General features: G+C 44.4%; 2 protein-coding genes across 2 annotated transcripts; both read left to right on the top strand.

Moving 5' to 3' along the window:
- The first annotated feature begins 1,845 nt into the window (after positions 1 to 1,845).
- Positions 1,846 to 3,124, top strand: LOC139735968 (alpha-N-acetylneuraminide alpha-2,8-sialyltransferase-like). Its single transcript, XM_071646723.1, has 2 exons — positions 1,846 to 2,342; positions 3,100 to 3,124. The coding sequence occupies exons 1-2, from the start codon at positions 1,846 to 1,848 to the stop codon at positions 3,122 to 3,124; spliced, it is 522 nt and encodes a 173-aa protein (XP_071502824.1).
- An 89-nt stretch (positions 3,125 to 3,213) lies between these two features.
- On the top strand, positions 3,214 to 7,977 carry LOC139735970 (uncharacterized). Its single transcript, XM_071646724.1, has one exon. The coding sequence runs from the start codon at positions 3,214 to 3,216 to the stop codon at positions 7,975 to 7,977; it is 4,764 nt and encodes a 1,587-aa protein (XP_071502825.1).
- The last annotated feature ends 5,399 nt before the right edge of the window (positions 7,978 to 13,376 follow it).

The following is a 13,376-nucleotide window of genomic DNA, read 5'->3' on the forward strand; positions in this document are numbered from 1 at the left end:
CCCCCCTCCCATTCCTAAAATGGAGAACACACTATAGTAATTCTTGGTACCCCCTACAAAATCGTAAGGTTCGGCCATCCTTCCATACGTAGGCCTATACCACACACACACACACATACATACACGCGTACACGCACAGACTTGTTTACTTGTCCCTGAAAATTTCCTAACTTGGAAAGTAACGTAACAGAATTACCCAAGTACTGATAAGAAATACCAAGGCTTAATGTGCAAAATAATGTGTTAAAGTATATAAGGCAAATTTCTACCCAAGTATCAGTAAACCCAACAAAAATTACCCAACACGCAAATGGAATGCGTCACTTACATGACAGCGGGGCAAAAAGTACCCAACTCTCCATTACCAATTCTGTTTATAAATATTCGCCTAATATTTAAAAAAGAATAACTACCCAGTGTTGGTTTAATCACCTAAAAGCTCAATTGGGCGATAATTGCCCAGAATGATGATTTTTTTTTTTACCAACCAACAATTACCCAAATAAATTTACCCAATATTTTAAGAGTGCAGTGTGATATTAGTCTGCACCTTTTAAGGCTAACATTTGAACCTATTTTTCTTTAGTGTGTGTGATGTAGTCAAATAGATAGAAAATTTGGACCTATTCGTTTGACTCTTTATTCTGTGAGTCATAAGTCTTGGTAAAGAATGCTTCGACAGTGGTCAAACTCATACAAAAATTATTAATACGACAAAATCCGTTATGTGACTCAATTCTTTTTTTTTTTGACACATTGGATTCTTCAGAGGAGTTTCTTGAGCAAATGCAATGACAGCAATAGCAGTTACTGAAAAATCTAAAAATGAGGTGCTTCGATAATTGATAACGTCCTAGCTTAAAGAAATGTAGATGAAAACTTGATTACAAGTTGATGATGACATGCTGTTTCGTTGAGGTACAACTGACCAAGCGCCTTTTAGTTTCGATGCTTGTAATATCTCACCAAACTTTCGAAACATAATTTTCATAATTATGAAAATTTCTTGAGGGTTGTAATATTCCTGATTGATAGGTGATACTTGATGAGGGCAATCTTAGGACCATTTTTTAGTGGACAGAGTTTGGTTATACGCATGAGTATTCAGGTTCGAATCCGGGTCCAGCGCATTTATCCCTGAACAAATCCACAATATATCTGACTTCACCCAAATTACACACTGCTAAATTTTATCCGACAATCCTGATAAGGGCGAGTCCCGACGCTAGAACAGACTTTCTCTGACGACACACTCCATGACTATGACATTATGGCATCATCATGTAATCCCAGGTTTGTTCATCGTGTAATCCCAGGTTTGTTGGTCCTTGGAGGCAGGAATTGGGGCTCGTCCAACAGATCACCTCATCGAAGGAGGACCCTGAAGCAATTGTCCATTGAAGCTAGAGCAAGAGAACGGTATGATGCTCGTATTTGGTCTTCGTCAGAAAACAGAAATCGTTAATAGCATGTCGCATCTACACTCTCACAGCGACACATGCGTACAGATATTCATAAACCAAGCAAACTGTGCTCTTTGCATTTGAATAAAAACTTTGACAACTTTTATATCCTGTAATGATGTAACAACTTAATAGCATTTCGATCGTACAAATTGGTGAAATGAATCATTGAAAGACAAGATTTTGCTTTTTGTAATGCCTTTTTCTTAACTGCTTTTCAGGAAACGAACTGATGGACAGATGCATTTGAATTGGAAATGTCATACGATTTTCATCATTTCTTTCATAAAGTAATAGATCATAACAAAGCAGCCCCTTTTCTACTTGTTTCTGTGATATCAACAGAAATCACATTCTGCAGAAACTTGATGTCAACGCAACTATGCTACTAGTCCGTAAGGATGTCTCGGTGAAATCGTTTAAATACAGCTCAAAGATGGGCGTGGTCCGCCAGGAGAACCAGACAGACCCAGTACTGGCGGTAGGTCCGCGTTGTGCAGTCATCGGTAACTCAGGGATACTTACAGACAGTAGATGTGGTCCAGAGATTGACGAACACGATTTCGTCATCAGGCAGAATTTAGCGCCCTCTGGCGAAAAATTCAAACCGGACGTAGGGTCAAAGGTCAGTCTGCTGACCATCAATCAACAACAAATGTATGATATTGTCGAGATGAACAGTTCGTTTATCTTCAAGAGTGACATCAAATGGTTGCCCTTGGCAGGACGTACTCACGGCATCACTAACCAGACGATTATTTGGCACTTCAAGAAAGCTGCCCACAAACTGGGCAGTGTGGCATCCTTCTTCAATGAGAAGCTTGGCATTCACCCTCAGTGGGCCTACAGTATGACGTCACTCAACGAGGTCACCACCAGGTTGGTTACAACTGATCATAATCGTTTTGAAACATCCTTCCCATCTGAAGTTCTCTTGCACTGAGGAAGTGTATCATTTTTTTTTTACTTCTAATCAGATTGTAGCATACCCTTTTTTCATACATTATACTTGGCAATGTAAATTTTGAAAAAGAAAAACAAAAAATGGACGAAATTTGCGCCTTTTTGACGTGACTTTAAGAAATTGTAGTGACGAAGGAGTTTTTTTTTTTTTTTTTTTTTTTTTACATTTGTAGGATAACGTAAATATTGCCATAGCAGTATCATCATACAGCGAAACGTGATCTTAGCTCCGTCATGGGGAAATTTAGTTGATGTTGTTGGTGTTTTTTTTTTAGTTGCCCGACATTTTTCTTACAACTTTTGCAAGCGTTGATTACTTGTATAAAAATTGGATGCAGAGCGGGTTGATAGATCTATCAACCCGCTCTGGGTGAGTGTCTATCAATATCATATGAGCTCCCTCGTGGAGACGTAATGAGCTCCTTTATGGAGACAATATGAGCTCCCTCGTGGAGACTTTATGAGCTCCTTTGTGGAGACAATATGAGCTCCCTCGTGGAGACGATATGAGCTCCCTCGAGGAGAGTTGGTATGCATTTAATATTCTTGTTTATATCTCTTTAAGATCTATAATGTTTGTTTTATGTTATAAGTGCTGTCTGGGGCAAATTATTTGTATAGTAGAGGATTACATTACTCATCAGTGCATCTGCCCTTCTCTTTCAACCTGCAGATACCGTGTTCATTGTTGGCTATAGCACCTGAAGGTACGCAGCTCTGAAACAAAGAGACAGAGTTCTTATTTATGAACACGGTATTGTGAACTTAATTCGATCAACTCGCCAACATGCCTGCGGTTAGCTGCCCCATACCCAACTGTGACTACACCACACCAGACCTTGACGCCGCCATCGTAGCTGCCCTCCTCACCGCCCACACTGCCATTCACACCTCTGGACAAGTTGCCAAGGTAGAGAAGGTTAAGAGGCCAACGGTTGCTGCTGCTGGTACCAGCGAGGAATGGAACTACTTCACGTCAAGGTGGTCCGACTATGTGGATGCCACCAAGATCACAGGGAAAGACAGGGTCGTACAGCTCCTTGAATGTTGCGATGAACCCCTCCGGAAGGACCTCACAAGAGCCGCTGGTGGCAGCCTCACCAACAAAACTGAGGACGAGGTGCTGGCAGCCATCAAGAAGCTTGCGGTTTGTGAGGAGAACACCATGGTTGCCCGTGTAACGCTCCACAACATGCGTCAAGATAGAGACGAGACAGTTCGCAGCTTCGGAGCTCACCTACGAGGTCAGGCAGACATTTGCAAATTCATCATAGCCTGCCCCTCCTGTGGTGCAGATGTTAATTGCACTGACACAATTATGCGGGATGTGCTAACCAGGGGAATCGCCGACTCTGAAATCCAACTCGATCTCCTAGGCGACAAAAACCAAGATATGGGCCTAGAAGAAGTCTTCCAGTTCATTGAAGCGAAAGAGGCCGGTAAACGCTCTGCCTCCTCACTCCTTGACTCGCACACGGTGGAAGCAGCCAGCAGTTCCTATAGGAAAGCAAAGCAGGCACATCCCAAGGAACGCCAAGAACTATGCGCCTACTGCGGAAAGAAGGGGCACGGACGGAGCGCTCCCACTCGAGTCCGCAAGTCGCAGTGCCCAGCATACGGACATAAATGCGGACACTGCGACAAGTTTCATCATGTCGAGGATGTCTGCCGCAGCAAAGGCAAGCCAAAGGTCCCACAGTCGCCCTCATTGGGCGAGCAGGAAGGGGCCATCTTTGACGCCCTGTGCACCATTCGCGATGTTGGACAACCACCCGGCCTCCCCATTGACCACCATGTATATGACGACATTTCCAAAGCATGGCACAGGAAGAGATCGAAACCTCAACCTTACCTCAACGTGACCGTGCAGGCTGTCCCAGGGGACTACCAAGCTCTCGGATTTAACCTCTCACCCCCCTCGCAAACCAGTGCCATCCCAGCCATGGCAGACACTGGGTGCCAGAGCTGCCTCGCCGGTCTGAAGGTCCTCCACCGCCTCGGGCTACGCCAGCAAGATCTCATTCCAGTTACCATGGAGATGCACACTGCAACTAATGGTGGCATTACGATCCTTGGTGCTGTTCCTCTACGCCTATCGGGCAGGAATCCCCTTGGCCACGTCGTCGAGTCTCGGCAACTGACTTACATCACAGACAATTCTGACAAGCTCTTCCTCAGCAAAGAGGCCTGCATCGATTTGGGGATCATCCCTGACAGCTTCCCCACTCTTGGCATGGCACCAGGTGCACCCCAATTGGACAAGGCCGCCACCCTTAAGGAGGCCCCCGAACGGATCGCCTGTACCTGCCCTCGACGCCAACTGCCCCCACCGCCTCCTAGCGAACTGCCATTCCCTGCAACTGAGGCAAACCGGGTGAAGCTCCAACAATATCTCCTTGACTATTACCAGTCCAGCACATTCAACACGTGCGAGCATCAACCCCTGCCGCTCATGGACAGCCCCCCTATGAAATTGATGGTGGACCCAGATGCGGAGCCAGTCGCCCATCACACGCCTGTGCCAGTCCCGCTCCATTGGCGGGATGCCGTCAAGGCTGGCTTAGATCACGATGTACAGTTGGGTGTACTGGAACCCGTCCCCATTGGAGAGCCCGTTACTTGGTGCCACAGGATGGTGGTGTGTGCTAAGAAGGATGGTAAACCACGTCGAACAGTTGACCTCCAGGCTCTCAACGCACACGCTACCCGTGAAACACATCACACACCATCGCCCTTCATCCAGGTACGATCCGTTCCTCATGGCAAGAAAAAGACCGTACTTGATGCATGGAACGGTTATCACAGTGTCCCCTTATGTCCCGAGGACCGACACCTCACCACCTTCATTACTCCGTGGGGCAGGTGCCGCTACAAGACAGCCCCTCAAGGGTATATTGCCTCTGGAGACGGATACACCAGGCGGTATGATGAGATTGTCTCCAACATCCACAACAGGACGAAATGTGTCGACGACGTCCTCCTGTGGGCTGACACGCTGCGGGACAGTTTCTTCCAGGCTGTCGAATGGCTGGATATCTGCGGCCGCAATGGGATCACCCTCAATCCCAAGAAGTTCACATTTGGTGCAGATGTCGTGGAATTCGCTGGATTTGAGATTACTCCAGACAGTGTTCGCCCATGCCAGAAGTACTTACAGGCAATCCTTGACTTCCCTACGCCTACTGACATCACGGACGTGCGCTCCTGGTTTGGTCTCGTCAATCAAGTGTCCTATGCCTTCAGTATGGCTGAGAAGATGCTACCATTCCGTGAACTGTTGAAGCCTAAAACACCCTTCGTGTGGACTGCAGCCCTCCAGAGAGCATTCGACGAGTCCAAAGCTGCTATTGCCAGTGAGATTGAAGAAGGTGTGCGCATTTTTGACCCAAGCAAACCCACCTGTCTTGCCACGGACTGGTCCAAGGATGGCATTGGCTTCTGGCTCCTGCAAAAACACTGCAGCTGCAACGACGTTGAACCCTTCTGCTGCAATTCGGGCTGGAAGATCACCCTCGTCGGCAGCAGGTTCACTCATGCCGCTGAGACACGCTATGCTCCAGTGGAAGGCGAAGCCCTTGCTGTCGCTGACGCCCTGGACAAGGCGAGATATTTTGTCTTGGGCTGTGAGGACCTCATCATAGCGGTTGATCATAAACCCCTCCTCAAGATCTTCGCAGACCGTGCCCTTCAGGACATCCCCAATCCCCGCCTGAGGAATTTGAAGGAGAAAACCCTGCGCTACAGGTTCCGCATGGTTCATATTCCCGGCGTCAGGCACCGTGCCACAGACTGTCTTTCTCGCCACCCAACTGGTGAACCTGAAAAACTGCACCTGCCTGACGACATTGCCACGATCGCATTGACCCCCGCCACGTTCCTGCATTCCGCAACCCTCATGACGGGTCTCCGCACCATGACCCCCCACGACAACTCTGTCGAGGTTTGCATGCTCTCCTCTGTCACATGTGCCCTGGAATCACTCCACTTGAAATCAGTCACATGGGACAGGGTCCGTACTGCCACAGCCAGTGATGACAACATGCAGGCGCTCCTCAATGCTATCGAAGCTGGCATGCCGGAATTTCGTCATGAGCTCCCCACAACTATCCGGGAATACTTCCCTTTCCGTGATGCACTTTCTGCAGTTGATGGTATCATCCTCTACAAGGATCGCATTGTCATTCCACCATCTCTCCGGGAGGAAGTCCTGGCTCATCTGCATGCTGCACACCAAGGTGTCACCTCCATGACTGCCAGAGCGGAGTCCTCCGTCTTTTGGCCTGGGATCACTCCAGCCATCGCGGCCCTCCGTGCACAGTGTCACCAATGCAACAGGATTGCACCCTCCAACCCGAGCGCACCACCAACTCCTCTGCTGTCTCCGGCCTACCCCTTCCAATGTGTCTGCGCAGACTACTTTCACTACAAAGGCTGCAACTACTTGGTCATTGTAGACCGCTACTCCAATTGGCCAATCGTTGAGCGATCCACTCAGGGAGCACCTGGACTCATTTCTTGCCTGCGACGGACATTCGCCACCTTTGGGATTCCAGACGAATTAGCATCAGATGGTGGACCTGAATTCACGGCAGTTACCACGCGCTGCTTCCTCAAGGACTGGGGTGTTCATCACAGACTTTCTTCTGTCGCATATCCACATAGCAACTGTCGGGCTGAGGTAGCCGTCAAATCTGTGAAGCGCCTTATCATGTCCAACACCAGCCCTACAGGTGCCCTGGACACTGACGCCTTCCAACGTGCCATGCTACAGTACCGAAACACGCCCGATAGGGACACCAAGTTGTCTCCGGCTATGTGTGTCTTTGGCCATGCCATCCAAGACTTCATCCCTGTTGCTCCTGGCAAATACTTACCGCACCAGGCATGGCGTGAAACCCTGGTAGCTCGGGAAGATCTTTGCACCCGCCACATGAGAGATGCGGAACGTTGGGCTGAGCATACCAAACGACTCCTCCCCCTTGCTGTTGGAGACCATGTCCGGATTCAGAATCAGACAGGACCACATCCACTTAAGTGGGACAGGACCGGGACTGTAGTTGAGGTCCGACAGTATGACCAATACGTCATTCGGGTTGACGGTTCTGGGAGGGTCACCCTCCGTAACAGGAAATTTCTTCGGAAGTATGTCCCTGTTCAACAGCGCCCACCCCCACTGACTATGGAGGTCGACATCTCTGCTCCTCACCGGCCAGCACCCATACCCCTCTCCAACCCTGCGAGATGCGTACCACCCTCACCACACCCAACCGGCGCTGCTGATGTTCCCCACTGCAACCCTGAACCAGTTCCCAGTGATCCTCCACTTCAGATGACAACCAGTGATGCTTCTCCTAGACGGCGTCATCTCCACACGGCCATCCCCCCTACTGCTGACTGCCCAGGGACGCCACGCGAGACACCTCCCACACCTCCTGACCCGGTTCCAGCTCCTGCACTCGTCGCTTCCCCCTCGCCTGGCACCCCTGCTGCACCCCGACGCTCTGCCCGTCGCACCAGACAGCCTGCTTGGCACGCGGATTACTCCATGTGATTTCAGCCATGCAGTTCCCTTGAAATTGTTGTTGTGTTCCTGCGTTATAGTTGTGCTTACTAGCAGTTTTGGATTCTGAACATTGTTCTAACTTTGGTTTGTTTTCGCGTTCCTACGTTCAGCGTTGTTATTATGGATTTTACTCTTTTGCCTACGGAACTTTATGGACCTACATTTGTATTCCCAGCGTTATTATTACCACACCGCGGTATTACTGGATCAGTCTTTGTCACGTTTTGGACTCTTGACATTTTCTTCACGCCAAAGACTTGGGAGGAGATAGAGGATTACATTACTCATCAGTGCATCTGCCCTTCTCTTTCAACCTGCAGATACCGTGTTCATTGTTGGCTATAGCACCTGAAGGTACGCAGCTCTGAAACAAAGAGACAGAGTTCTTATTTATATAGGGCCCCATTTCTCTCTCTCTCTCTCTCTCTTCTTTCGATCTTTAAAATAACAACAACAACAGTGTCTATACCGCCCTCTAGTCAAGAGTCATAATTTGTAAAGATAGAATAGTCATTATTTACCTGCACTACTACTATAAAGTAAAATTATTTCGAAGTTATTATTATTTTCATTTATGTTATTGTTATTATCATTATTATTTTTTATTATTATCATTATCATTATTATCGTTATTTATTCGACAAGGGTAAAGAATATAGGATACATGTCATAAACATTACAAACATAAAGCCGAAACCAGAATGAACATTACAAAGAAATCGCTTCAGTGCACATTACATTAAAGATCTAGCAATCGTATTCTTATAGCAATACACGTGAATATCAAATTAGTACACTTTGAAATTAAACTCTGTCATGTCTGTGAATACATTTACAGGAGTTGTCTCTCGAAATGTATGACCTGCAGCTCCTCTACTGCAATCCACTCTTTCAAAAGCCATTAAGCGGTTGATAGGAGGGTAGCGTGGAATACAGTGCCTCCTTTTGATAGTTTTCCCTTTCATTGTACTATCTCATCGGCTGGAAATTCATTTCGTCTTTTCCACGGCTACCCCGAAAGTTGGAATGAAGGGTCAATGTCATATTTGTCCAACAAACGAACCAATTCAGAGTGAGCACGAGCAGAACCAAAACAAAAACAAAAAAGAGAGAGAGAGAGAGAGAAAAAAAAAAGAGCACGATTAATGACATTTTGGTGTATCTATGTCTGTGCGTAGATTCGAATCCTGATCCTGATGCCCATGATTTCTTTTTTTTTTTCATAGCTACTTCTAAAAGCACTGATCAATTGATTGTTTATTGTGTCGATTTAGGGCAATTTGTTAATCACTTGGATTTGATAACAATTCAACGAAAGAATTTCATCAATTTGATTAATGACGTAAGTTCGAATTTGTGTATTTAATTCAATTCCATGTAATTCAATTCAATTCAACTGATTTATTTTCATTCTAATTTCCAGCAATTCCATTCAATATAAGTCATTTCAGTTCAGTTCAATTCAATTGAATTGAATTGAATTGAATTGAATTGAATTGAATTCAATTCAGTTCAATTGAATTAAATTAAATTAAATTAAATTAAATTCAATTCAATTCAATTCAATTCAATTCAATCGTTGTCATTCTTTTTTTTTCAACAAAACATAACTCAGAACAAATCGGGAATTGTGTAATAGGCATACATTCAACATGCCCACCCCACCCCCAGTTTAAGAACACTCAGAATAGTCCGGTGTGAAGTAAGAGTGCAATGAAAAAGAGAAGTGGAATTAGGAGTAAAGCTTGAGAGAGAATATTGAAAAATTACCAGGTGAGATGAAAGATCGACAGGTCTCTCAGAGGTAGACGTCAGTTTGCAATTTATCTCGTCACTTCTGTAACTATAGAGGGCGCACCATTCCATAACATTAACCAGAATACAATTATGATACTGTGTAGTCGTATATTGACAGTAGGATGATATGAACAGTATATCACATACAAAAGTATTCAACCTTTAATAATTTTTTTATTTTATTTTATTTTTTTTTTTTTGGGGGGGGGGGGGAGGGGGTTGGAGGATGACGGAAGAACGATGTATTATACACTCCCAAGCCGTGAAGGAAATAACATCTCTTGGGAAGAGGCGTCATCGTCCTCATTGATTTTATCTTGCCGCCCCTTACCAAATTTTGACGATATTTCAAAAACAAAATTTATACAAACAAAGAATGGCATCTTTAATGTCTTTATTTATCATTGTTTTTCTATTTTACACATCCAGTGTTTGGAACATTACTAGGGTATCGTCGGGTCTATCGCTTATAACTGCTGCACTGGTTCTTTGCGAAGAGGTCTCCGTGTACGGCTACTATCCTTTCGTGCGGGATTCCCGAAACCAGACCGTGTGGTATCACTACTACGAGCCCGGGAAACCGCCGTGCCCTTCTCTCCGTTTTGCTAACTCTCCAAACACTGTAGGGTCACATAAGATGCCAGAGGAGTTTGCCCTCTTGCAGAAACTTGACAATGAAGGAGTATTGAGATTAAATATTGATCGCTGTATGGACTGAAGAAACGAAAAACCTAAACAAAACAAATAAAAAAAGCAGCGATATACATAGCACGGAATAAATGGAATTGGATTGACAATGAGACTGGGGAAATTTGACTACATGTATCACTCAGCAAATAACCATTTTCTTAAATTTTCAATTTATTATTTGTGTATCTAGCAATTTGGTATAAAAAAATGCAAAGACGTGCTTGTCAAAAGGTTATGGTTTAGTAAACGTTTTAGAACTTGACTTTATTTCCATTGCCTTAGAACAACAACAACAACAACAGCAACAACAACAAAAAAGGCTCCCACAGGTCTTATTGGGTTTTTATGTGTAGGCCTACACCATTTTCCATTTTACTTCTTTCCTGTTGTGATCTGCAACAGTGCATGTATTGTTGTTGTTGCGTTGTTGTTGTTGTCGTCGTGTTTTATCACATTTTTTATGTGTGATTGTTTGCATGTTTTGTAACACTGGATGTTTAAATTGTGTTTGTGATTTAAAAGGGAAAAACCCCCAATTGAATTCTGGAAGAGGTTCATCTGATTGGTAATTCTCTAATCAAGGCGAAATTTCTTTTGTACACAACCAAAGAAAACTATTTACCTTGCGTGAGCTTTCGCCTACTGTCTGTAGGCTTCATCAGACTGGCGTTGACTCGCCGTAGATGGCGTGTGGGAAACGATATGTCGATGACATACTTGCTGTCGTGAAGGAGGAATGTGTAGACCAACTCCAAGACCATCTTAACCAAGCAGATGTTACAGGGAGTATCAAGTTCACACATGAGATGGAAGAATCAAATCCCCTTTTTGGACACAAGAATCATCAAACATCCAGACGGCAAGGTCAAGTTAGTTGTCTAGACGAAGAAAGCACACACAGGCCAATATCTCAACTTTTCTTCACACCACCCTCTTCATCAGAAGCTTGTAGTTTACAGAACACTCATGGATATGCATAGGGCCCATGGTATCACCAGAGACTCAGAGGATGTACAGACTGAAGAAGAACAGTCCTCCCTCAGATTATGTGGATACCCTGACTGGTCGTTTCGACAGGTCAACCAACAGATGACCCAAATGCCCAAGGATAAACCCAAGTCTACCCAGACCACCAAGAAGAAATGCATGGTCACGATCCCATACGTAAAGGGCACGTCTGAAACACTCCAAATGATCTTCACCAAATACAATGTTGCCACCACCATGCGCCCCCTCACCAAACTACGAGGACTGTTGGTTCACCCCAAGGACAAAAGATCACCTGAGGACTCGCCATGAGTAGTGTACAAAATACCTTGTAAGGATTGTGACAAGGTCTACATAGGGGAGACGGGCAGGAAATTCGGAGTCAGGAAGTCAGAACACCAAAAGGAGGCAGAGTCACTGGGGAAGACATATTTTACAAGGGCCTAAAAGAAAGAGGCAGATCTCACTCCTAAAAAGTCAGCCATAAGTGATCACGTGGCGCAGGAAAACCACATCATTGACTGGAAACAGAGCAAGATCGTGTCCAAAGACAGCAACAAATTCACACGTTGGATAAGAGAGGCGATCCACATACAACGGGGGTGGGAAAACATGATGAATCGTGACGAGGGGCAATACAAATTATCTTCAGCGTACATTCCCATTCTCTCGGACTGTAAGACTGCCTACACCCCATCTACGGCGAGTCAACGCCAGTCTGATGAAGCCTACAGACAGTAGGCGAAAGCTCACGCAAGGTAAATAGTTTTCTTTGGTTGTGAACAAAAGAAATTTTTGCCTTAACCCCAATTGAATTGAATTGAAAAGAAAGAAAGAAGGATGTAACTCTTGTAATGTAATCAAACACTTTCTCGCTGACAATACAGAGAATAAAGTTAATACAATTCTTCTTCTATTCTGACAAAATATGTTTGGCCAAGGAAAAAAAGTAGGCCGTTCTGTTAGCAACACTCTAGAATTATGGTTGTCTTAAGAGAATCTTTTTTTTTTACAATAAAGTGAAAAAGAAAAGATTATCTTAAAAATTCGGTCCCCATTCTCACACCATAATTTGAAGTTTCCTGGTTTATGTAAAATCAAACGCTAAGATTAAGGAATCTTCAGAAAACCAGAGTCAATGCCTTATTCGTTGAGGCAAATAATATAAAAGATAGATTTTTCCTCAACATTATACTGTAGGCCCTACGTGTGTGTGTGTGTGTGTGTGTGTATGTATGTATGTCGGCGGAGGAAATTTCATTTCATTGAATTCATTAATATAATGTAGGACATGTAATATTTGTGCTCATGGACTATCAAGACTCACTCAAATACGTTTTGTAATTACCTGTCTCAGGTATAAAAGTCACGAGTTGTAACTATTTCATTCTGAGGATATAATATTACGTTAAGTTGTATATCTTTTATTTTTGTGTTTTTACTTCATTTAGCAATTTTGATACTTCAACACATCTGTATCATACTTTGAATGTCTGTACTTAAGTTTGTCTGATACAAACATCATGACTTTAAGGGTTTGTGGAGAATCTACTTGGTGAAAAGAATTTTTTTGTGTTTGCTACCTTAAAAAATCCACGGTAGGGTACAGATACTGCAATATCATGTGATATAATCCATGGTGGGCACAGTTAATGCCTTCTTTGTCTTTCATTTTATTTTATTTCATTTCAATTCTCTCCTATGAATTATCTTTTCTTTCAATAGTCATTATAGTGTAAGAGCGAGTTTGCCTTTCTATAGCCCTTTCGAAAGCCCTTTCCATAGCCCTTTCGAATGCCCTTTCCAAAGCCCTGACTGCCTATACTATCAATGTGCCGCTTGTTTTCTAAGAAGCGACGGCGAAAAGCAATTACCATCACAAAGACATATCTTCCTTTGAGAGTGACGAGTCA

This window comes from Diadema antillarum, unplaced genomic scaffold (assembly GCF_040938485.1).
Source record: "Diadema antillarum isolate AM-2024a unplaced genomic scaffold, OU_Dant_1.0 seq00000616_RagTag, whole genome shotgun sequence".
NCBI lineage: Eukaryota > Metazoa > Echinodermata > Echinoidea > Diadematoida > Diadematidae > Diadema > Diadema antillarum.